We start from the raw sequence: 27,142 nt of genomic DNA, 5'->3' as shown, positions 1-27,142 counted from the left end.
TTTGCAAATTTATCCTGTTGGTGAGAATTAAACTAACAAGTTGAAATGCAAGATCTAATTATTTGCAAGTGAAGGGTGAGACTTGTGAGAAGTCAGTGTTCTCTTTCTCACCAAGAAATGCAAATACAGCAGCACTGACTAATCACCATTTGATATTACCACTGGCAAAAGGTGCTAGAAGATACTCATATCATAAGGCCAGTCAATTAGTCCACATATTGTAAAATGTGAACAAAAAAAGGTCTGGGAGTTGTGCAACTGCAATATATGAAACCTTGATCTCTCACATAGGGTCATTTATTATATAAACATTTATTATATAAAATCCGGAAAGCAAATGGGATCCTGGGCTCCATCAGGAGAGGGGTGGTCAGCAGGGATAGGGAGGTGATCGTCCCTCTCTACTCTGCTCTTGTGAGGCCCCATCTGGAGTACTGTGTCCAGGTGTGGAGCCCTCAGTACAAAAAAGATATGGAGATTTTGGAAAGGGTCCAGAGGAGGGCCACGAAGATGGTCAGGGGGCTGGAGCACCTCCCCTATGAGGACAGGCTGAGGGAGTTGGGTTTGTTCAGCCTGGAGAAGAGAAGGTTGCGGGGTGACCTCATTGCAGCCTTTCAGTACCTGAAGGGAACTTACTCCCAGGAGGGGAGTAAACTCTTCGAAAGGGCTGATAATAGCAGGACTAGGGGAAATGGTTTTAAGTTGAAGGAGGGAAGATTTAGGTTGGATGTTAGGGGAAAGTTCTTTACTAGAAGAGTGGTTAGGCCCTGGAACAGGCTGCCCAGTGAGGTTGTGGATGCCCCGTCCTTGGAGATGTTCAAGATCAGGTTGGATGGGGCCCTGGGCAACCTGATCTAGTAAAAGTGTATGTTTGGTGGCCCTGCTAGGCAGGGGGGTTGGAACTACATGATCCTTGAGGTCCCTTCCAACCCGGGTCATTCTGTGATTCTGTGATTTATAAATTAAGCTGACTCAGTGCAAAAATTCTTAATCTCACAAAGTTTTGCGCTATAAGAGCTTCTTCTTAAGTTTGTAAAACATATACACAAGACTTTGTCACGCTGCAGAATAAGTGCCAGAAGAATATAAAGCAGAAAAGCCATACAGAAGCAGAAATACCAACACCTCTTCTGTTGTCAGTCTTTTTTCCGTAGTAGCTCAAACACACACTAAGGACTCTTAACAACTTTAAAGACAACCTGAAATTCAGGAAACCCAGGCATCAGGTCAAGCAGGAAAAGGGGCATGGAAAAGCTCCCCAAAAAAGCACGGAGAACCAGGAGCTGACACAGACAAAAGCTAATTTTTGTCCCCGTCACTGAAGGAGGTTACCCATAGCTACACACATACACAAGATTTGGACTGGGAGACCTTGTATCTGCATGAGGGCTCTGCATGTGCAGCTATGCCAGCCAGGCAGCTGTGGTACAATTACTTGCTCTCTATCAATTCCCTCTTCAAAGAGAACAGAACTTTCATCTACTATTTTATGATACCAACCTCAACTGGTTTTGCTAAACAAAACTTCGTAAGTAATAAGACAACAGAAAATGCTGACAAGTTACTTGATCAAGAGTTAATTCCCAGTATTCTATGCCTCGAGTAGAAGCAAATCATTACACACTCAAAAAAAACCCAATCTTGTTGTAGTCATAGTGATATATCAACTTGTACAGACCAGTTGTTGATTTTTGATGTGTCAGCAAAGAAGCATACATAGCAACTTAAACACAGCAGATTTAGAACTTTTTGAATTAGTCCAGGCATTCCAAAAAGTTGGAACATTTTTACTAACAAATTGAAAAAGAAACCAATCTAAAAAATAGTAAATGACTTCTAATGGTAACAGCATACACTTTAACTGAATGAAATTGCAAAGCATTGAAGTAGCAGGAAATCAACATCCGGGATTTTCAGGCTCTACACCTCCTCAACCAATGGTTAACTTTAAAACAGAATAGAGAATCCTCTATATGCAGCATTTACAAAAATGCAACAGCAACATAACCACTAGAAAACAAATTCAGAAACACAGACAACTAAGAAACTTGGTCAAAGCGGACTAAGCAGAGCACAGCTTGACTGAATTGCATATCTCATTTCAGGCAATTGATTCTACAGGCAGAGGTTAAAAAGCCCAGTTTTTAAGGATCCACCATTTCAGGTAGGTCATGTTTCCCACCGCTGTCCTAATAGTGGCTTCTTGCAGACGTACTGTGACACCAGATCAGACTTTCACTTGTGTCATGAAGCATCAGTGCAACCACTGCACTCCATTACACTAAAGAAGAGAAAATGGAAGCATACCTAGCAACAAAGTAGGAGGTTGTTGCAGGGGAAAAAAAAAAAAAAAAAAAAAAAGGACTACCAGAGGAAAGTAGTTACTGGTTTATCTTAAGAAGTAAAATAAAATAGTGTCGAGCATAAATATAAGACAGAGAAAAGTTCCCCAAGCCACGCTGGTACTGAAGATGTTTTCTATTTGATAGTAAGCTAATTTGATGTGTTCTTGCGATAAAGGAATTCCCTTGGCCAAGGCTCTGTTTCATTAGGGTTACAGTGCTTTGGGGACCAAAGTAACCACACTACAATGCAATACAGCTCAGCCTGGCAGATTCTTGGTGGTATGCATCCACCTTTATGAGTCTACGTTTACATCCCCCCAGAAAGTCTTAACAAATTAAGTGCCTAACAGAACAGACAGCAGTACCAAGTCTATAAAGGAAAGAAAGTTCTTAGAGTATTTCTTCAAAAATATTTATTAAATAAACTTTCACTTGTGTTCAGTTCACATGAAATTCTATCATTCATGAATGAAATCTCTCTATGCCTTCCCTTGCCCGCTCTCCCCTCACCATAAACTCTGTATATTCTGCATACCTTGCATCTTTTTGCAGAAGGTACATACATGTAAACACACATGCATATATATGCAAACACCAAAAAACACAAGAACACCTCAGAATGACACTGCAGTCTAACTGCTTACAGAGAACAAAAACCATTCCATTTGGATACCCATGACAAACCACACCTTTTACATAACTCTGAATGCCCTGATCTATCTCCACCAGAATTATTCCTAACTTGCCAAGCCTGCTGTCATGAAGGACCTCAAACAAATCTCTCTTCTCTGTAAAATATACAACTCCACCATCTTCAGAGGGATGACTGTACTATCTTTACTGAATGCTACGCTAAAATGGAATATCAGCTTCCAGGTAAACAAAGACATCAGCTTTAAATACAGCAGATCCCCATGAATTGAATCTTAGAAAAATAACATTGATAGATTTCTTAAATCTTCACAGATCAGATTTATTTAGGAAGTTTCTTGAATTCCCAAAAATCAGCTACTTTAGTATGTTAAATGCTGGCAGACTGATACTTCGAGGTAACAGCCTTTTAAACTCATTAAAGGAAAAAAAGGAACTATTTAACCATTCTATTCTAACTGCATTCCTTCATTTAATATTGCCCTAACTTCGTAACAGAAACCTAAAGACTTCTTAACTCCACTCTGTAAAAATAAGTGAACTAGGCGAAGTCAATTTCTCCCTGTGCTCCATTTCTCAAATTCTGATCATTCCCACAGGCCCTTCTAGGACAAGAAGTATGTTAATGGCACGCTGGATTAGCTGCAGCTAGAGAAGGGGAAACCTGCATGAAAGCAGCACAGAAAGTAATTAAAATAATCCAGTCTACCAGAAAATAAAATAAAAAATGGCCAATTTAAAATATTTAGCTCAGTACTAGTCTGGCTCTTCCCCTTGTATTACTCCCACGTCACAGTGCATGCAGTATGCTGCTTTTTAAGTGCAGTATAAAGCTACAACAAAAGGCTTCCCATACTCAAATACATTGCAGTTTATGCAGCTGTATTTTATGTTTTGATTTAAAATACTATCAGCTAAGATGAACCAATGGATTTATAAAACCTGTACTCTCCTAATTAAGGTCAAGTCAACAAGCAATAATTGCACAGATTATCCTCAAACACTTCCACAAACCCGACATTCTGGGAAAATACAGTTGTCGACTATGACAGGATCTGCAGCATACTGAAGAGCTTTCACCTTAAGACTTGCCCTTTAAAATCACTGAGCCTGAAATAAACTGTTTTCTTGATAAACTGAAAGCAGTGTCAAAAGAACAACCTTCAGCAAAGAGATCAGATGCTCTGCTACTCTAAAATTACAAAATGCATCCTGCAATTTGTAACAGCCACAGCAGCAGTGAACCTAAAACAGTTTTCCTTAAAGCTCTGCCTAACAAAGCAGCCTACATTTCTTTGATAAAGTCCTTAATATTTGTTCTTTGTAGACTTTCTCCAATCCAATCCAATATTTTTGAGCACAAGATTAATTACAAGAAAGTGCTTCTGTCATTTCTTAAAATAGATTCCAAGTGGGAGCATATGCCATCACAACATTGTAAATTCATCAGGAAATTATGATGTAGTACTGTCTTATTCTGAAGGCACCTGTTAACTAAGACCTGGTCAAGGCTGCATCAGCACTTCATGTTTTTCAGGATTGATTCTCTAACCAGATTTTTATTTAAACAATGATAATCCAGGAAGCCAAAGTCACAGTGTGTAAGAATAAACTTGACAGCAATTGCTTTAAGCAACTCCAGCTTCAATTTATACAAAGCTACAACTATAAGTGAGATAAAAAATGATAAAGTATTTAAGTGTAATTAAAAAACACAGTGAACTGCACAGAGGATTTCTTTATCAAATAAAGCTAAAAGTTGAGATGAGGAAAACAGATTGTTGTTTTTTTTTTTGTTAATCATACAGTATTTAAATAAGAGCTCGAGGAAGAGTTCACCCCCATGTTTTTTCTCCTGATTGTTACAAACTTAAAGCCTACACAAGTTGTCTTTGTTACAAAATGATAAAAAACACAACTACATCAGAGAAACCATGGAAGCAAAACACTTCTAAGCAACATAGTGAGTATTTGCAGAACTAGATCAATAAAATATTTTCTGCTCTCAACAGCATCCCAAAAAGTAAACTCAACACATCTAAAACAAACACTCAACAACTCCCTCTGCCCCCTACATCACCACACTATAAAGTTAGCACCTCAATTCCAGAAGACATTTCTTTGAGCAGCTTACGCCTTGTGGATCACATACTATTTTTCCATCCAAAATACATCCAGAAATATTCATTCCAGAATTAGAACACACATGAAATTAATTGGTTAATCTATTGATTAACCACTTATGGTTAATTAACTGTAAATTATTTGTTCATTCTTTCAGAAATTGTTATATACTTTTCAATGCCACATTAAGATAAGCCTACTAATGGTGGCTTACATCTTCAGCTTTTCATCTCAAACTCTTACTCCCTGGAATAAGGAGGGATGAAGCCAAAAGAAAAACTTTAAATTTAAGAGGAAAACAAAAACCTACCAAGAACTACAAAATGGTTTGGGTGGCAGGGACCTTTGGAAGCAACCTGGTCAAACACTCTGCTCAAGCAGTGCAGTGTTATAATGGGATAATAATAGCAGGGTGGCAAAGCCTTCAGCTACAACAAATGATAACAAGACCAAACACGGCAGCCACGTATGCAGAACTGAGGGAGAACTGTTACTTACCCTTGGAAGGCCACAGGTGGGCAGGGATCTCTGGCAACAAATACCCTCACCTCCACTGCCAGCTCCTAAATGAGGTCTGGGAAGGGGTGGATCCTGGCTTGACCCTTTGTGGTCACTACATGCACCTGAGCTCCCCTGGGTTGGCCTTGCCTTCCCACCAGGTGCTCAATCAGTGGTTCAGGCCATGACTCAGCATTTCCACTGCAAGCAAGGACGCCTATAGTAGGATATCCAGGACTGTATCCTAACAAAACATTACCTGACCTGTTCAGGGGGAATCTCTTGTGTTCCAGTTTGTGCCCACTGCCTCACATCCTGCTGTTGAGCATCAGTGAGACCCTGGCTCCATTTTTCATGGTGCTGTGCTGGACTCTCTCAAGTCTGCTCATACGTGTCTTGTACTGGAGAACCCAAACTGGACACAGTGCTCCAGGTATGGCCTCATCAACTCTGAACACAGAGGAAGTCTATCACACTGTCTATGTCATTTCTGGTGGAATAGCAGTATCTCAGTACATAAAATGTTTGAAAACCTTAAGAATTAAAGAATAAACAAACTAGATCTACAGAATCCTAGCTACTCAGCTAACAAATTCCAAAGTGAATGAGACCAAGGGCAAAGCTGTGCACGTGAGATGCTTTTAAGACATGCAAACATGGGAACTTCATATGAGAAGGCTTAGTAGGAAACAATACCCAAGTATAGAAAAAAAAATCTTAAAATAACATTCACCTTTTAACAAACAGGAAATCTCAAGTGAAATGAAATTTTATAGGTATTGTAAGAGTACTCGCAACCCCTACATTTTGTTGGTTTGTTTAAATAACTGTAGGCCCTGGATGCAGAGACTACCATATATTAAATGCTTAACTAACATCTGACAGAGCTCAAATTGGCTGTGAAATCTCGGGATCTGCAATACATTACAATAGTTCTCTACAGCAATTCTTAAATAACCAACAAGTGTATTTTACAACTAAGTCATGTTTTAAAAGTCACAGTAGACAGATCTAATTATGAGTGAATCCAGGTAATACAAGAATCCAACACTGTTCAAGAATCTTGCATACTAATTTATTACCAGTTTTTGTCCTTGCAGACTTGAAAAAACATATTTTAGCATAAAATCTATCTGGCATATAAGTTTCAAGTCCTATTTTCTACCTAAGAACTTACAAAGTAGAGAAGAGAGAAAAGAAATCTGTAAAATGTATAAATCAAAGATGATCTGCACTTGGAGAAAGAGCTTTACACAGATTTATACAGCAAGCAATTCTACCAGTCACAATTCAATATCTGAAATTGCATTCATTATAGAATAAATCACACAACAGTGATAATCCATGCAGTACTGTGAGCTTTAAACATGTTTAAAGAAAAAAAAAAAAAAAAAAAGATAGGAACACCGTAAAAGTGTTCTCTTCAATCACATTCACTTAATAACATTAAAAACCTAGCCTGTATCTTTGGATGCATTGTCAATGCACAGTAATAGACATTAGATAGCTGTGTAACAGCCCAGAGAAACATTACCAATGTATTACATTGACTTTAAATTGAACTAACACAGTTTAAATGCTCGCTTTACTTTTTTCCTATGAAGAAAACTCCATGAAATTATGGAAGCTGAATTTCCATTTCTGATGCCACTGAAGTGAAAGAAAAGAAGATAAATCTCCAAGGGCTACTGAACATCTATAAAAAGCTAACAGGTGCTAGAAGTAAGATTAACATTATTGAGAAATTGTTGGAAAACAATGAGCAATGTAAACCAACAACAGATGTAGTCTTTTCTCATCCTACATTGCATACCAAAATCTGTGATCACAGAGTGGGCCATTACTTCATTGCAAATAAGGCCTGTATTTCTAATGAAGGGGATCAAGCAGATTAGTGAAACAAGCTACAAAATTTCTTACAGACACGTTTTGTCTGAAGGCTCCACGCAAAGATGAACCAGACTACTCTGTCCATCTGACTAACAGATAAATAACAAATGGAGAATGTAGAACTCAGACTTTTAAAATAAATAAATAAGGACACTAGAAGGGAACAGATGGCTTGGTACATGAGAGAACAATAGATGGAAATAAATGAAGGATGGAAGAGCACACAGAGAAGTGGACCAAAAACTGGGTGAATGGCTGGGCACAAAAGTGACCAGAGATTCCAAGTCTACTTGGAGGCCAGTAACAAGAGGGAGGTAAACTGGGACTATTCAGCCTGGGGAAAGGTAAGCTCAGGGAGATGTTATCAATGTGCACAAATATCCGAAGTGATGATGCAAATAAAATAGAGCTAGACTCTTTGCATGCAATGACCAGTGTCAGGACACAAACAGAAACACAGAAAGGTCCCTCTGGATATCAGCTATCACTTTCTTATTGTGAGCATAACCAAGCACTGGCACAGGCTGCCCAGAGAAGCTGTGGAGTCTCCTTCCTTGGAGATACTTAAAAGCTGCCTGGACATGGGCCTAATCATTCAGCTCCGGGTGTCCATGCTTGAGTACAGACTGGTCCAGGTGGCCTCTGGAGGTGTCTGCCAACCACAACCATTCATTCAGTGATTCTGTGGCTGGGCTGAGTATCAGCAGTGCCATTTGCAAACACAGCAGAAGCCTGGAAAGGAACAGAGTACTACTAGGAAGTAGTAGAAAGTACCTGACAAGAAGTCAGCACAGCAGCGAGAGAGTTACTAAAAGGTTGGAGATTTCAGTTCTGTTATCTAAGAAATCAAAAAGCACAAAAAAGGTGTTTTAAAGAGTTTCTTGCTGACAACTGCAGGCTGATGCTAAGACTTTGCTACAGTCATGAAAGAGACTAACAGAAGATGTCATTAAAATGACAGGTTAGGCAAGGCTACATAGGTATACATATTCCCAGGTAGCTGAAAAGACACACAAAAGAACACAAAGAATTTTCAGACAACTCAAGTGAAATGCTATCAAGACTCTTTTGTAGAGCTGTGCAAAATCCAACATGAAGACAATGTACTACAAGTGCAGATATAAGCACAAGAGCTCTGTACCTTCAGACTTTACACCTTATACCATAGCTCACTGTACAGATAATTTTGTTTTCTTCAGTCTCAACCTTGACTAGGAAGCTGTATCCAATATCACACCTCTGCCTTACCAAAAGAAAAGCATTTAGACCAATCATTTGTTCTTACAAGTAAACGAGGGCTCAAATTATTTATGGGCAGAGCCTCTCTTCCGAATCCTAAATCAGACTGAAAAATACACACTTCTGCCTGCACATACAGATGTGTGCACACGCACTCAAAACGGAAGAAGTACAGGCCCATGGGTTCTAATAAAACAACCAGAAACACTCCTCTCCCATCCAGGGGTGCTTTGGGAGACCAAAGAAAATAAATTTGATATATTTTGAGAAGCAAAAACTTTCCCGTGTGAGAGGCTGTACAACTTGAACTGACTGTCTTCTGAAGTAGAGTAGCCCAGTAAATGCTGCACCCCCAGAGACTTAGTTTGCTTTGCAAATAGCTTCTCTATATTATTAATTCAGTTTACTGGAAATAAGTTTAATTTAGATAGAGTAAATCAATTAAACACAAAAAATGTGTGTGCAAAAAGAAAACACAGATAAATCTCTATTACTCCCATTTTAAGAAATAAAACTGAGATCTCTGCAGCAATGTTAACTTGTTGCCCCAGCACCAGACTAACGCAGCAACTATTGGGACAGGGCTGAAGGCCCATAAGTTGCAAGCAAGATCAGCCAAATCACTACACAAAATATCACAGATGTTATTGTGAGGGCAAGATGACAAAGGAAAAGAAAAACAAAATACAAGTCACTATTTTTCTTGTTAGAAAAACAATCCTTTATGCAACAGTGTTTATTTACTGTAAAGATTCCCCTTCACTCAGTATAATTCTAAGACTATAGGAAAAAGCAGAAAAGTGTCTTTTTTCCAGAAAGGACTTCTGTAAAAGAGTAGTCTGAAAACCCTAGATCCTTTTCAGATACATTTGGCTGAATAGCGTGAAGCATTAGCTAGCACAAGTATGTACTTATTTGAAAACAGTAAAAATCACAAGAAATGTATGTTATTGTTATGCCACAGTGTTTGTCTCATTATGCATGACCAAGCCTCCAAGCTTCCCAGGAAGAAGCTGAAGATAGCTTACCAGTGGAAAGTAGTGAAAGATTTCACTGTTTAACTTTGCTCACACACACAGTTTTGCTTCATTTATTAAACTGCCTTTTATTGGAACCCTATGTTTTCTCACTTTCGTCCTGATTCTCTGCCCCATCCCACCTGGAGAGAATGAATGAGAGAGAGGGTATGGGCTTAGCTGCAGGAAGGTGTCAGCCCAGACTATCACCTTCAGTGATTTGTTTCAGTTACAGTGTAACTGTTACATCCTTTGAAATGCATTATGGCATTACATACATCAATTATATCCTTCTAGACTACAAACAACTCGTAAATTCTCTGGCTGCAAAATGAAAGAAACATAGGAAAAATGAAAATAAAGACTTAAAAAACCAAACATCAACACCACAGTCAAAATGATAACAGCTATATATTATTCTCAGAGCTATACTAAGAAAGGAAAGATGGGAGAAGGAAATATTTCATCCAAGCTAAGTCATTCAGGAATACAAAGTAAAGTGGAAGAGATAATTGTTATCTGACAGGGACTGGGGTGGTAGGGAGGCAAGGTTGTTCAAGGAGCATAATTAGTGATATTAATCCAACAATAAAATTTTAAGACTCCAGGAGATATTGGGTAACAGCAGTTCCCAACAAAGAAATAAGCATTTAACATTTAGTGCAAAGTCTGCCAAAAAATCTGATCTAGTTGCATCCAAGAGGTTGACTTTTTTACCTAGCACAAAAATGTATGTAAGCTACATGGTATATTTGAAAAACCAAACTCTGTATCAAGATCCATGCAGATAATGGTTAAAATAATGGGGAAAAAAAAAAAAAAAAAAAAAAAAAAAAGGTTTAAAAAATAATTAAAAAAAAAACCACTTGAAAAGATTTCATCATTCATTATCACATGTTAGGCAACAATAGATATTACTGCCAGTCTGAAAGGAAGTGCACCTTTGACAGTTCACAAAGAACAAAACTTATACAGGAACAGAAATAAAAGTATTTAAAAGTATTTTCAATATAAAAATAGCAGATAAGAGCTGAAAAGACATTCCAGCTCCATTTAAACTGAATGCAGACAAAAAGTGAGACATGGAAGAAGAGGACAGCAAGGGAATCTACTGGCCTTACTTCTTCATCTTCTATTGTTTTTGAAGGAAGAGCTAGATTTATTAAGTAATGTCTTTTTCTCTTGTCAGTATTAAGAAGACAGTATGCTCAAGGATTTTACTTAAAGCTGAGGAGTAGCAGAGTGGAAGAGACACTGCTGAAAATCCTGCAAGTACTTTTACAAGCCATAATCAAATACTGAAACCTCCCTAAATAAATAAAGCCCACACAAATAATTCTGTAATGCAAGTTAATAAAAAAAATTAAAATCACAGAATCTATAGATTTGGAGTACTGTGTCCAGTCCTGGGGACCCCTGCACAAGAAGTACACAGTGCTGTTGTAATGGGTCCAGAGGATGGCCATGAAAATGATCAGAGAGCTGGAGCACCTTCCCTATAAAAAAAAGGTTGAGGAAACTGGGCCTGTTTAGCTTGTAAAATAGAAGACTCTGGGGAGACTGTATAGTGGCTTTTCAGTACTTTAAGGGAGCTTATTATCAGGAGGGATACTGACATTCTACATAATCTGATAGTGATAGGATAAGGGTGAAAGACTTAAAACTAAGAGGGAAGGTTTAGATTAGTTATTAGGAACAAATTCTTTACTCAGAGAGTGTTGAGGCACTGGCACAGGCTGCCCAGAGAAGCTGTGGGTACCCCATTCCTGTGGATGTCCAAGCACAGGTTGGATGGGACCCTGGACAGCCTGAACCGGTGGGTGGCAACCCTGTGCACAGCAGGAGGGTTGGAATTCAATGGCCTAGAGGTTCCTTTCAACTTATAGAATTGTAGAATGGCTTGACTTGTTCTCCTGAAAGAACACATTAATACAGTAGGAATTGATCCACAGATCAATAAAGTATCACCAGACGTAGCACAATCACTTGAAAAACAGGATGCTAATCATTTAATATACAAGGAAAAGAAGCCTGCCAGAAACTAACAATAAATGCTTCTGTGGGCATGACTATATAAATGGGAAGCAACTTAATTTTTCGGGCTACTGTACATAGCATCAGGCCACTGATTCTGAAATTGCAATCAATACACGAGTGGTGCACAAGGCTTTGAGATATGACCTGATCCATTCAGTCTTCTTAAAAGCAAAACTCCCAGTCTTTCCAACTTCAGCTTGACAAAAGCACACCACAGCATTAAAATAAGTTTAGAAGATGCAGCAGCAGTTCATTCCCTAAGCACATGGGGTGCTAGTGCCCTAGTCAAAGATCAATGTTTCTCATGCATTATTACCAAAAAAAACCACAATCCCACCTTACTACTACTGCCAGGAGCTTGTTCCCTTCACCACCTGTGATGCACAAGCATTTATCCACAGTAAGCTAAAAGAAACTGACTAAAAACTAGCTTTGAAAATTATTTGCATGTGGATCACTTGACAGTTTAGCGTGCCACATATAAGGAACAATTTTGCTGGTATAAGAGGGAGGTTACATACACTTCTCTAGATGGGATTAATTTCACAACTACAGAGTACAAGACAAATTTCTTGTGAAGAACTCCTGAAAGATTCAATACTTGTCAACTTTGCATGAGGCCTGGTGAAGGATTTTTAAAGAGTCTCTTCAAAACTGGGCTGACGTGCTTTGGTATAATTAGTTTATTTCTCCCTCTCTTTTTTTTTTTTCCTAGTTTCTAGTTTTGCCTTCCTTAATGTGTTGTGTGAAGCTTTTGTAGTGAATGGGATACTTGAAGACACTTCTGGAGGCACAATCATTAAGCATAAAATCTTTTCCTGTTTAGCTAATCTGCACACCGATAACAGCCCTTAGACCTCATCTACAAAACCCCAGTCTCTACATTCTTTGCTAGAAGCTACACTTCAAAAGACAACATCTTGGGTTTATACTGTTTATACTGTTGCCAACAACAGCCTCCTTCATACTTTCTTTTTCTCCCATTTCCCAGAAAATTCCATTTTATAATTCACCTTTAAATTGCTCTTCTAGAAGGAGTTGTTTTCAATGTTAGAACTGCTTTTTCGTTGACAACAGAATTTTGGCATTTTTTGCTATTTTAAACCACAGTTCCTCTTGCTCTCCACTATGAACACATTTTAATGATGAAGATCCTCCTTATGTTGCACCTTGTAAAATACAGTTTAGCTAGCTAGTGTTATCTCCAAGTACTATGTCTGGATGCCAAAAACGCAATCTATACATAATTAGTAGCCATGGAAACCATGGACATATACACAATATTGGACATGCACAGACAGCAGGCTTCTCATTTTAAGTGAAATAAGGTACAAAGTAAATGCACAGGATCTCCTGATGATAATTATGTCACTTCACCCCAAACGCTCCCATTCTGAATGTAATAGCAAGAATCCCCCAAGCCTGACTAGCAGTGACTGGTGGTTCCAGTTACCTCCATCACAAGAGAAAGGCAGTGATGCTGTTCAGGTCAGCAAGAAGGCGTGCAGGACAAATGTGAAGTAAGAAAATTATCCAGCATGCGGATGTTTCCAATAGTTGATGTACATACAGGCATCCAAGAAAAGCAAAGTGGCATATCTACAGCCATCCTGTACATATCATATTATCATCCTCAAAATTAGCATACTAGCTGACTTGTCTGATAAAGATATCCTTAGAAAAACTATTTTGAGCATAAATAAGATGACAGATTGAATAGTGTCAAAGAAGTCTGTTGAGCAGAAGGCAAATGAAAACTGGTAGAAATGGGTAACTTGACATATATTTCTTATTATATTATTTTTAATATGGGTATGCATACATAAATAAGGTGAATATAGTTACAAATGAGATTGCTTTATCAGGCAGACCATAGCCAATGTAATAATTTGCAAAAAAAAAAAAAAAAACAACAAAAAAACAACGCATACGTTTTAAGTTTTGACTATTAAATTTTAGCATGTTAATAAAAAAGCCAATCCTTCAACTTCTCTTTAAATACATGCCATAGTACTTGTCTTTTCCCAAGTTTACCACTGAAGAAGCATAATGTTCAGATTTCCTAGCTGCCCAAACGTCCTAAGGTTACTAAATGCTTAGCTCTTCATTTTCAGATGCACCTTGCTACTACACGAACAAAAGTTTACGTACACCTCTGCTGAAAACAATTTCCTGTAATGGACAAATCCTTCCCTGCATGCTGTTTGGTGAAGGCAGCCTTCGTTCATCAGCCAGGGCAAGCTCACAAACATCACGGAGAGGGTACCTGGCCTGACAAAGCACCACTTGCATGAAAGGAGAAAAAAATGAGTGTCTAATCCCTCCTCTGCAAAAAGACCAGCTTTTCAAGGGTTTAGCCAGTTTGCCTGGCTCCGTACAAAGTGAGAAGCAGCAGGACAGAACCAGCGTGCAACGGTGACAAGGCCACATAACTGCAAAGAAGGCCAGCAAAAAGCAGCAGCACACTTTTCCACAACAGCCAGCAGTCAGATTACAGCAAGTATCTCTACAGAAGTAAATGCATGGGTGGGGGAGTACTAAAGAAAGAACGCAGCCTGAAACGCTTGGCAATAGAGGCAAACCTGGGCAGAGCTCTGTCAGGGTCAAAGGAGGTGAGCAGCTACCAGAGCCTGCCAGCTCCAGCAGGAGAAAAGTCTCTCTGAATAGCACAGCTTGAGATGTAGGGAATGCAGGAAGATAAAATCCCTGACAAAGTGTTGCACATATTTTTCTGACAGATAAATCAGCCAGGCGCAGGCAGGGCCTGTTCAAACTAAGTATTAGTGTAAACACGCTTCTTCTGTCATTACTTCATTTATATCTTTTATAAAAAAACTGCAATCATGTTGTTCATTTTGGACTTCTGACTTACTTTTACTTAATACTGACAGTTCTAAACTACCGCATGTTGGTTCACACTGCAGAGAACAATAAAAACACAGATCTCAGAACTCCTTTCAGACAAAGCAAAACGAGCTGTACTCCAAGTGTGCACCTGGAGCACTGCAACTATTGCTTATTTGAGCTCATGCGAAGCAAACCACCACAAACCATCATGCAGACACGGAGTCCCAGTACTAAGTGTGCTGCTCTATAAATCTGCTTTTCTTAGGCTGCTCTAGTTTCAAACATAGACTTTGCTAAAATTGACTGAAACAAAATGTCTTAGGTACAAAGAGCATCAAACCAAAGAACTAAGAAAACCGTATTTACAATTGCAGAATTGAAAGAGCATCTAATTATCCAAAGATAAAGAGTTTCTGTATCTGCTGTTTCTCTTTTTCTTTGTGATATTTTTATTTAATTATTTATTTATTTATTTAACTAAAATAACTTCTAGTTGTAACGCTGTCATTTAGGGATTTAACTTTAAATTTATGCTTCAAACAAATTGTGTTACACATTTTGCTATTGCACTAAATGTCTCTAGGCTGATGTTTTCATATCATCCTCAACATAGGACGCATTCAAGAGTTTCTTCTAATTGCTAGATACTTTCTAGATACAGGTGAGATGTTAACCATTTATTTTTAAAGTGATTTTTGGCTTTTGTTTTTGTTTGGTTATTTTTATTTTTATTTTTTTCTTTTGTTAGCATATTGCTCTAATGTGCAGTTTAATTTACATTCTAGAGCCTAAAATATAGGTAGAATAGCAGGCATTTTTTCCAGTGCAGAACAAAGGAGACTAGGAATAATCTGAATATTAGGACTTGCTAAAATTATTAAGGAATATTTCTGGTAAGAAATATTAAAAATGATTATTATTTCATATCCAGAATCTTCCTTATGATTTGATGGGTCGTCACAACATCTTACGCATAACAATAACCAAATATAAGACAGGCTCTCAAGGAATTAAGGGATTTTTCTAATATTAACGACAATCCATGTGTCCCAGTTTAACGCTATACAGAAATTTGCCTCAGATGCCTTTTCCAGAAAGATGTGCTGTTCATCAAAGTGCTCAAAAAAAGTCTACTGGAACCCTTTTTTGACAAAACAATGGTGAAGTGACAACAAGTATTTTCACTAATTCCTTTTCATCAACTGCTAAGCCAAAGAGAAAAGTCAAGTACTGAAACCATTGTGCATAAACCAGAGCCATCTCCTTTGGAATAAAGAAATAGGAAGAGGCAGGTGAGCATTCTTGAAGCTTAACGAACAAGAGATTCTTCAGTAGTTGCTTTTTTAGGCAGTTGCTTATAACATGAACTTCAGTTTCCATTTTGATTTGTAATGCTTAAAAAAAAGAAGAAAAGGCTTGTGTCTTACTCTGATTACGAAGTCCTACACACTGGAGATGTCAGTAGTCATTTTAACTCTTACCACACTGGAATTTTAGCGGCATGTTCAAATCACAAGGTTTTACAGCCTGCCTCCCTACTATGGAACAGAGTGTGTTCCTAAAAACAAATGTATCACATAATCCAATGCTATTCTGACATTAAATAAGTGAATACTATAATCTTATGAAGATGACTGCTCCCAACTTCTTGAAGTTCTGAGCCTTGTCTTCCTCCAAGCAATTACACCCCACAGCACAATCGGGTAGTCACATTTACTTGAAAAAGCTTTAAGTTCTCTCATAAATCTCAACAGCCTCCTAAATCTTTTAGTTTATTCTCCTTTTCTTTATTCTGCTAAACAAATGCCAGAACAAATGCTTGCACATCCAGAATGCTTGGGAATTCCTCACGATGGGAGGGAAGAAAATCCCCCTACCCAAGACTTCTCAGTCTGCTCAATCAAATGGATCATCAAAAGCCTATCATCATCATGCATATTTTACAGTTAACTGGAACTATTTTCACTGAGATTTAGCAGGAGCCAGTAACTAGGGAGTTATACCTCACTCATCTATTACATCCATCTACCAAGGCAAAGGAACATAATCTGAATGACTACATCAGACTGAATTCCTTAAGGACATCATGACGATGGTAGGAAAAAAATCTGGAGGTTACAGAAATATTCTAACCCCAATTTACATACCATTAGCTCCGAAATAGTCTCTAAGTTTTCTTAAAGTATGAAATCAGAGCTTAATAGCAAAACAAAGGTTTTAACCAGAGGGGTTTGCAGACCAGCATCCGTGGCCACAATTTTCCAGCAGCTCCGTAGTTTTCTGAGTATTATCTACAGAAGCACTTAGTCCCTGACTACCTTCTAAAGATATTTCAAAATATTCCTCTTCAGTATGTTAAATTTAATTTTTCCAAGGAAGCTGATTCTGAGGATCTTTGATTTGCTGCAAGTTTATTTAAAGTGTTCCCTGGAGTATTTTGATAATTGAAAGAAGGGGAAAAAAAAAAAAAAAAAAAAAAAAGAAAGAAAAAAAAATAAAAGAAGCTAATATACATATATTCTTTTTTAATTTTTTTATTTTTTTAATGTTCATTTTTTTTCTTTTTTTCTGCTTTTCCTGGATGCAACAGGCATTTTTGTTGCCAGATACATACTCCTGCCACTTTCTCCTGACTGTTCTCTGACACAGATTCTGACAGAGCACATAGTTACCTCTGGCTTCTCACCCACCTACCCTGCTTTGTCACTACTCTACAGCACATGAAAGAACCACGTTAGTGGGAACCTATCCAATTGGAACTCCTAGAATTTTTCTTCTTCCAGCAGCACATAATGAAACCCACACTTTCACAAGACCAGACTCATGAATAAAAGGATACATACCTGCCTGACACCAGCATCACCTCTTCTACAGCCCGCTCTGTCATCAAAACCCCATGAAAATTGTTTCAGGAAGGAATAAGAGGTAGGCAAAAAGAAATATATTGGTCTTCCAAATTCATAACTATTGCCACATTCAGGTGTTTTGAAGTCTTCCTAAGAACTGCTGGATGAAGGCTTTACTAACTTGTGACATTACATCTCTGATCTTGCTGTCAACCCTTTTCTAAATGCTCTATCCCAGGGCATGAACAGTGTATTGCTGAGGCAAAAAGGGAGTGTTACTTTTTTTTTTTTAACTGCAATCTCTGCCTACAGCAGCATTTGCAGTGATCCTAGGAGCCTTTCCCTTCTGAGTCAGACCTGCAGGATACTTGACAGCAATTCATTTTAAACCCTAAAGAATGCATAGTGCTCTTCATCCATACAGCTTCTCACTGAACGATTCTATGCTACAGCTCACCTCCCAGTAAATACCTTGCTTCATTCAGGTATAATACAGTGTATTTCCAGGTCCTCAAAAACTGCACCACACAGATACAGTCCTCAACAACTACAAAGGTACAATAATAGTCACTAAGAAAATCCCCCTAACAACAGTGTATGCATAGAGCTAATTCCCACTTAGTCATTATATTTCCCTGGTCAACCATAAACACAGACAGTAACTACAATGATTTTACTAAAGATTCTTTCAGGTGAGGTTGCAGAACTTAAAAGTCTTAGTTTTGGGCATTTTTTAGAATCCAGAACTCCTCAAGAATGGGATGAGTTGCACGACTTTGAGGTTCCAACACAAATTTGTATTCCCTATGTTTCAAATACAAATTAAACTAAAATAAAAATTAATAATCACACATACACAAAAAAAAAAAAAAAAAAACCACACCACATGCTTCAATTTCTGCTACTCAATTTTAAGTTCCAAAAGTGACACGCAAGACAGAAGAAATCCAACAAAATCAATACAAGAAAAAAAGTATCAAGTAAAAATATTCCACATAAAATTTAAATTCAATATACAGCACAAAAAACCCAAAACAACTAATAATTTCTTTACCACACAGTAAGCACTCAAAAGTCCCAAATATATTATCACTTGTGCCTGTGCACAGTTTCTTCGCACAACTACATAATAACATAATTTAATAAGAAAATTAAACGGTGTGTTTGAGAAACATATTTCTACAGTAGCAGTCTCAAACACATGTGCAGTACTTGCTGTATTATTATACCTATCTACTAATACAATTTGTACATTAAGTATATAATGAAGTGTCATATTAAATACAAAATTTTTAACAATTATGGTTCTAAGTAACAGACTCGCATATGGAACTAAATTAGCATTGGGTCAGTTGTTTCAGATCTTGGCATACATCAAAAACACTTTGCTGCTCAAAAATAGATTTTGTAACACACAGCCTATTCACTAAATCACTGAAGCCAGCCAGTGGAAGTTTTGCTATTTATCTTATGGTACTAGGAACAGAAAATGCATTGCATTCCTTTCAAAAGGCCATTACTATCAATCATCAACTTCGCAATGGTAGGACAGAGTCCTGATTTGCAAGATTTTGCAGGTGTACACAAAAGGTTATTCATTAAGGCTTTTGCAAATCAATTGGTAAAAAAAAAATAACAAATAGCATGTTAGGCACGGAATAAGCTTAATTAAATTAGTATATAAGCAAAACAAGTAAAGAAAACATATCATATATACATCTTTTACTGGAAGTTTGAAATTTTCTAAGATAACTGCCTAACAAAGCCAATATTTTCCCAAGCACTTTAATGCAAATACCTGCTCCCTGTAAACTCCAACTCACTACTCAACTGTTTTGTGATTTATACAAACAGAAGACTATAAAAACTTTTTTATTAAATAAAAACATCCCACATACAGAAGTCCTTCCTTATTATTTTCCATGTAATTACTACCCTCCTATTCTCCAAAAAACAGCTTTTTCAGGCATTCTCCTACCTTTTCAATAAGAATTCTGTCATAAACAAGACCATACCAGCATAAGAGCATTTGAATACTTAGGAGTAAGGAGCTACATGTAGAAACAGAATGCAATTTTTCTTGTTTTATTTCACCCACTCTTCAAGACCTTCTAAATTCTGAGCCACAATTTGCTCTAATTTTTGTTTACCATGTCCTCCAGTTGCACAGTATCCATCTCATGGATGGAAGATAAAAAATACCATCTGAGCCCAAATGAAAAACAAAAAAATTACAACCCAACCAAGTAAGCTGTTTCAAGTATCTGCACAAATATCTTTGCCTTTAAAGTATTACAAATTTCAAGACAGACATTTTCAGGTTTAAGCACTGCTTTCTTTCTAAGGCCATCTGAGGCAATGTTAGGAAAGTTACTGGTCAAGTTCTACTCCGCTATAAAAGAACATTTAAACAAATACACCCTACTCTTACTTCAAAAAAGCAAACAAAAAGATAGAACCACATAAAAATTAAGGGGAGAAATTTAGTATCTATGTAACAGGATTCTGTATGCCTCACATTCTAAAGCATACAATGACAACTGTATTTTCCATGATCACCCCATTAATGAGAATGGGAAACCAACTAAAGGTCATGCCAGAACAAAATTAGCTCCCATTAGACCCACGCTTGAAAGTAATCAATCATTTTCAAGACACACACAGGAAGTTTCTCATCTTTACTGGTAAAGTGGGCAAATACAATGCAATGAAAGTAGATATTATGAGTAAACTCTGTACAGTCATACATGAGCTACAGGCATGGCATATAGGATAAGATGGGAGTCTTTCAACTGTGTATTTGGATAAATAAACTGCAAATTAAGAAGCACTGATGACACAATGTCTCACTCCTGCTCTGTAAGAATAAACCTCTAAACTAATGGTCACTACTTACATATGAACATATTAAATAAAACATCAGTGTATAACAGGGAAATCATCTCTTGCCTTATATATCTTTAACTTCAGAGTTTGGAAAGAAACTATCACAGCAAGCAAATTAAACAGCAAGTAAAAGCCTCCTACCACTGAAATTCCATTTGGTGGTTTTTTTTCCACACTATATATTTTAAAAATATTTTTTAAAAAATCCAGAACTTACTTCCTCTTTAAAAGTAAAAGTCATATTCAACACTGTGAAATTATAAAAAGGAAACTGGGTATGTGTATGGATCACAACCAATAAATGTAGATAGTTCTCTTGTAGCCATACAAAAAATAAATAAAAATTAGAAAGAAATGCTTTTATACAGACTTACAGCCACAAATAGAAGAGTTACCATGGATAAAGTAGTTACTACAGATAAAGTTAACATTATGACAGCCTTACACTAAGGAAAGAGGGAAACCAATGTTTGTCAATCCCAAAACGTTCTACTGCTATTAATGGAAGAAGTACAGCTTTTCTCTACTTCTGTAGCTCATTTCTTAAGCTGAATTTTGGGAAGAGAACTGGGGTTCCTCATAAAAGTACCAATTTGAATCTGTGTTTTGAAAACTAGTGCCCACCAGGATGTAGGAAATAAAGAGATGTGACAGCAAGTCCTAACAAACTTAGTGCCAATCCTTACCCTCCCACCTAGACCTCTGGGAGAAAGTTTGACATAAAGCACATCCTACATGTGAACTGCATCACCCCTGAGAAAAGATCTCACAACTTGCATGCTAATGATGCGGAGTATTAAAGTCATAACAATTTACCTCATAATGCTCAAGACAGGCAAACTACCTTTTAGCTGGAAAAATCAACAGTGTGTATTTTTAAAACAGCATTCAACAGCGATGCTCTAAAATATATTGCTACCCATTTTCCTTACAGATAATTTTTACAATTTGTTAATGGTTTTTTGTTTGGATGTTGCTGAGTTTTTGTTCTTGTTGTTGTTTTATTTGATTGGGTTTGGTTTCTTTGTACAGCACTGAACTTCAGATACACTCAGTTTCTTTTTTTGGAAGGGGTTCCCAGGTAGACACAGCTCTCACATTCCAAGAAGCGCGTTTGCTATAAAGTAATAAATTCAGACATCATGTGTATCTGCTATGCTATTTCAATAAACTGCATGTCCACATACACTTGAAGATGCTAATGTAACCTTTCACAGTATAAAGAGGTTATCCAAGACCTAAATTTTTGCATTCAGCAGCCATTGCCTGCTTTCTTGGATAGGGCCATGACCACAGCTGACATGGTTTCATAATCATATGGTTTGGAAGGAACTTCTGGAGGGCAGGCAATGCAACCCCCTGCTAAAGGAGGTTCCCTACAGTAGGCTGGACAGGAAAGCATTCAGGCAAGTTCTGAGAAGGAGACTCCACAGCTCCCTGGACAGCCTGTTCCAGTGCACTGTCACTCTCAAAGTAAAAATGTTTTTTTCCCATGTACAGATGGAACTTCCTGTGCTACAGCTTGTGCCCACTGCCTTCTTCCATTGATGGGCACCAACAAAAAAGCTCAGCCCCATCCACTTGACTCCCTCCTTTTAGGTATTTATAAGGAATGATAAGATCCCCTCTCAGCCTTTTCCACAATGAACAGTCCCAGGGCTCTTTGCCTCATCCTCCCTAATGAGGATAAGGGAGATGCTCCTGGCCCCTCATCGTCTTTGTGGCCCACCGCTGAACTCTCTTTAGAAGTTCCCTCTTTTTCTTCAACTGGGGAGCCCAGAACTGTACACAGCATTCCAGATGTGGCCTCACAAGGGCACAGTAGAGGGAAAGAATCACCTTTCTCGACCTATGGGTCACACTCTTCTAAACATGCCCCAGAATACCACTGGCCTTCTTGGACACAAGGGCATGCTGCTGTCAGTCAAATCATTTTAGTCTCTACTTACTGGAAGGATAAGTATCTGAAGAAATCATAAGTGCTGCACTTTGCTAAAACCCCTTACATGTTAACTAATTATAAAACTACTTAGCCTACACATACTGCAGACAGCCTATACATACTGCAGCCTTTACCATAATTTTTACCACATTTTTCCTCTTTTTCACCTCTTATTTCACCTTTCTTGTTTCTTTGGGGTTTGTTTTTGTTTTTGCTGTTTTCTGTTTGTTTCTTTTTAAAGGAAGATACCTGGAACACTAAATGGCAAAGCTTAGGCCACCATCAGACCTACCCACTAGTTCATTATCCATATGACCTACCAATCTGATGATCAGCACTTAGACTGAGTGCAGAAATACAGATAAGTAGGAAACCAGCAATAAACACACAAACACAGAACTCCATTAAGCAAGACCTACAACAATACATTCTCTTGAAGACAACGAAATCTAAGCTACAAGACAAACATTCACTTTGTATTATCAATATACTCTAGAGCCATGTGCCTCAATCTTGACATCAGGCAAGGCCTGCAACACACCCAAATATTTGTTTTATATCCTCATTTAAAAAACAAACATACATTCCAAATCAATTCAAAGGAGTTCAAATTCCATCTCAGTACAACCATGAGGTGCAATGATGGTACTTAATAAAGTAAGTGTTCCAAGCCTGATAGGAACATCAATGCTTATGACGATAAATCCACATTACATATATTGATAACTAACCAAACATATGGCTATGATCCTAACCAGAAAAGCTAAGTCATGTCAATTACCTAATTTCTAATCACCGTACCCTTCTAAATGTTTAATTTTTTTAAAATTAATGTTTGTACTAAATCTACCCATTCTTTCATTTACTATTTTGTTCATCAGACCAGAAGTAATTAGCAGGGGGAAAAAAAAAAAAAAAAAAAAAAAAGAAAAAAAAAAAAAGGACTCCAAATTCCACTGTCTTTTCACAGCTGGAAGCAGCAGAAACTAGGTGGTCCATGCCCCCAAATTACAACTGTTTTCTTCCACTGGTTAAAGGAAATTCCAGAGAGGAAAACAAGTCTGACCATAGATATGACACTCATTAACACATTTATATAAGGTTTGGTTTCATGTCTATAAACACACACTGGTTATCAAAAAGAGCCTAGAAAAATTGCTAGAAACCAAAGCGTCCCCATTATAGTAGGAAAATAATTTGCAAAATTTTTCAGCATGCAATTCAAAGCAATGGCATTAGAGGGAAAAGGGCTAAAAATGTTCTGTTCTTTTGTCTTCTGATTTCCCTTTAAAAACAAGACAAAGCAAAATCAGATCACACACTCTTCTCAACAGAATTTCACATTATGGTACCCAGGTACAAGAGTTTAACAGCGCTCAGACTGGATTTGTAGTACAAATGATAGGGCTATCTGGGAACGTTTACAGGTAAAAATTATTACAAGCCACCAATCAACACAATAATAATTCAAGGCACATAGCACGAAGCTGTACAAGTACGCAAAGAGCGTTTTGCTGCCAGACGCCTCCTGCTCGCTGTAGCAGCGATAATACGGGCTAACATCACGCCTGCTCTCGCTTTCAGCGCAAGAGCTGCGGACTCCCCTAGTGTTCCCCGCCACGCGCACGGCCGGGCCGCGTTCAGCACCGTGCTGCGGACAGCGCCCGCTGCTCGCCATCTCGCGGCCGGGCTCCACGCGGGCCGCTCGGACACGCGGCGGGCACAACTTCACAGCAACTCCCCGCTCCGTCCCCCGGGATTGCGGCCCCTTCCTCCCAACAGCTACAGCCCGCTACGCGTGCTCGCACTGCCGCCGTCGGCCCAGGCTCTCCATCCGAGCTCCGAGACCGACGCGAGAAAGGCTCTCTCAGATCTCTCCCCTCCCTTCCCCACGACCGCCGCTCGCACGGGCAGGGGCCGCTCCCGGCCCCGCCGCTCTGCCATGGCCGTGCCGCTCTCCGCGGCGCGCCGGGATAACCGCAACCCCACGGAGGCCGGGGAGCCCCGCAGCCTGCGACACGCGCACCGCCTCCAAACGGCTCTTGGCAGCGCCCGGGTCGGGAGGGGGCAAACCCACCAGCCGGCAACAGAGCCCCCCGGCCCTCCGCCCCCACCCGCGGCCGCCCCGTGCCGCCGGGAAGGGCCATCCGGAGGTGCGGGGCGATCCGCGCTGCCAGGCCCCCCGGGGCAGGCTGTCGGGCCGTTCCTTGCGCCGCCGCCGCCGCTAGGCCCGGCTCTCGTCCGCCCGTTCCCTTCTCCGGCCGCGGGCCTCCCTCCCCAACGTCTTCGCCCTCCCGGCCCCGCTGCCGCCGCCGCCGGAGGAGGAGGAGGAGGAGGAGAGAGCCCCGGGCCCCGCGACGGGCGCCCACCCCCGCGTTGCCTCCCCTCCAGGCGGGGTGCCCCGGGCCGACCCCGGGCTGCAGCGCCCGCCCGCAGCTGCGGAGCCAACACCAGCCGCTCTCGCGCACCCAGAGCCGCCCCCGCTCCCCGCTCCGGGCCCGGCCCGAGGCCTCGGCTCCCTGCGCGGTGGCGGCGCCGCAGGAGGCGGCCCGGAGTTGAGCCCCCGGGAGCCCGACGGCGCGGCCCGACCCGCGGCAGCCCCCCGAACACCGGCGCGGACCCCGTCTGCGGCCGTTACCTGTGAGCACCCCGACGCGGATCTGGTGATCGTGGTTCGTTAGAATCATCCCCTCCGACGCCATGTTGCCCGGCGCAGCCACCGCACTGACAGCAGCGGGCGGGGGGGGAGCGGGGAGGGGAGGGGCGCGAGCGTGAGAGCGGCGTGAGCGCAAAGGGGGCGGGGGCAAGGACAGAACGGGCGGAGCCAGCGCCGGCCGCGACGAGCAGCTGCGAGCTACGGGAAAGGCCGTGGTGTGCGGGAGGAAGGCGCCGGGCCGGGCACGTGGGTGCCGAGTCCGTTCGGCAGGCGGGGGCACTCGGCTCTCGGGACGCTGGGCTCGGTGCCGGCCGTGCGCGGGGAGCAGCGGGTGGGCTGCGCGGCTGTGCACCACAGCGGCTCTAATGCGCTGCGGGACACCCCGGAACGGCCCCGGTTTGTCGTAATGCCGGTGTAACTCAGTGCAATCACCGTTACCACGTGCAGTGTTTTCTGTGCGTTTGAACTCAGCCGAATTGCTCTCGGGGCGCAGAACCCGCAGTCGGTTCTGCCTTACACAGGTCTAACAGTTTGATTCTGGAGCTCTCAGGTGGTGAGGAAGGATAACACGGTTTGCAGTCACCCTTTACTTTAGATGACTCGAAATACAGCAGAGCAGAAAGTTGCCTCACAGCTTTGTAGGCCGGCGGTCACTGCGTGGCGTCTCAGCGCTGCCCCATGGCCCCTCTCATCTCTACCTTCAGTTCTCCCCCTCTGCTCTGAGAACCTCCATCACACAGCCCGCGGATAAAGCAGTGCCATACTTTAGCACACTTGGTTTTGCTGTCTGCAAGTTCACGTTCAGTTTGCATAGATGCAGTCAGATGTCTGTTACCACAGCTAACACTGTGCAGCCAGCTACCCAGAATCAAAGTTCACGCCGTCTGACTCCAGCTGAGTTTTATGTTTCTGTATATTGTTGGTGTGATTTCAGTGCTACCTTTGTAAGAGCAGCCTGGGGGTTATCCTCCTTTTGGCTCTGTCCTAACAAGCAATTACCGAAAGCAGTTATAATTTACATAGCCATTAACAAACGTTTTCAGAAATCTCCTCTGTAAAGCATCGTTTTCTTGGGTGGATTTCTAATGCAGAAATGAAGGCCTGAAGAAATACCCCGTGTCTCAGGGAAAGTCCTACTAGTAGCACTTTGACGGGATGGTGCTTCAGCATATGATACCACTATTTTCATATTGGCACAGCAATTGCAATGTGCAGCCACAGAGACTGAGAACTCAGGCTCCTGAGATTGCCGGTTATGCAATGGTATAATACAACATATGTGGGTGGGTGTAAGCCTGAACCCAAAACAGCATGGTTACTGAAGATATTGCATCGCTGGTGCTCGTACTTCTGTTTCCTCGTGGGTTTGGTCGCTATGTGTTGAATATTCTGCTGTAGACAAAGCACAAAGATTTTTTTTCTCTAATATATCTGGAATCATCTGAAGTACAAGCAGGAAGCGTGACACTTCATAGCTTCCCGCAGAGGATTTCACACCCAATACTAAAGGCAGTAGTGCTTATTCAGACTGCTCAGTCTCCCTGTTTAACTGATTGATGTGTTGCTCTTGTGGACAGTAGGGAGGGGCAGAATTAAGATTTCACTGCCAATGTTAGCGTTAGCAATTCCTGTGGGATTTGTGGGGGATTTCTTTGTATGAAACATAGTAGAGGACTATGTAAGCTTACAACATTTTAAAAGACTGAGCCAGAAAGATGCTGAAATCAATACAAGGGAGTTTTAATGTTGAGGTATGAAAGTTCTCATAAATTAGACTTAAAATAAAGGCAGATCCATAGTAGCTCGAGAGAAGGTTGCAAGAAGATGATTTTCTGCTATCAAGTTTTCATCAGAATAGCAAACAAGTTTGTGTAAGAAAGTCCTTTTGCTACAGGCAGTAGCATTGCATACAGGCAATGAACATTCTGGGAAATGTGCCAGCAGGCCGTACCAGAGTTCATGTTGACTGTCTACAGAAAAACAACTTTTTGTCAACAAAGTCGGTATACAACGGGGAGTCACACTTTGCCCTGGTCAGGCCAGCTTGAACTGTAGCTCAATTTGCTAACCTCTCAGGAAATGTTTTGCGCTGCTTTGTTTGCCAGTTGTTAATTATCAATATCTGTCCACTAATAAAGGATTGCCCTTTCATTAAACCATCTCTT

At 40.2% G+C, this 27,142-nt stretch overlaps 1 protein-coding gene across 25 annotated transcripts in view; it reads right to left on the bottom strand.

Annotated features, from left to right (window-relative positions):
* Positions 1 to 25,087, bottom strand: part of GPHN (gephyrin) — a 242,589-nt gene extending 217,502 nt beyond the window's left edge. For 19 of the 25 annotated variants that reach the window (XM_015864840.1, XM_015864845.2, XM_015864844.1 and 16 more), the window contains exon 1: positions 24,960 to 25,087. In XM_015864840.1, the coding sequence (XP_015720326.1) occupies positions 24,960 to 25,023 (64 nt within the window). In that variant the 5' untranslated portion in view covers positions 25,024 to 25,087. The remainder of the gene's footprint in view (positions 1 to 24,959) is intronic. The other 6 variants (XM_032444765.1, XM_015864862.1, XM_015864859.1 and 3 more) reach the window with 1 other exon arrangement.
* Positions 25,088 to 27,142: the final 2,055 nt, after the last annotated feature.

The sequence above is a fragment of the Coturnix japonica genome, chromosome 5 (genome assembly GCF_001577835.2).
Source record: "Coturnix japonica isolate 7356 chromosome 5, Coturnix japonica 2.1, whole genome shotgun sequence".
NCBI classification, from domain to species: domain Eukaryota; kingdom Metazoa; phylum Chordata; class Aves; order Galliformes; family Phasianidae; genus Coturnix; species Coturnix japonica.
Note: the sequence above shows the minus strand (reverse complement) of the source record. Positions and strands in the feature narration are given on the sequence as shown.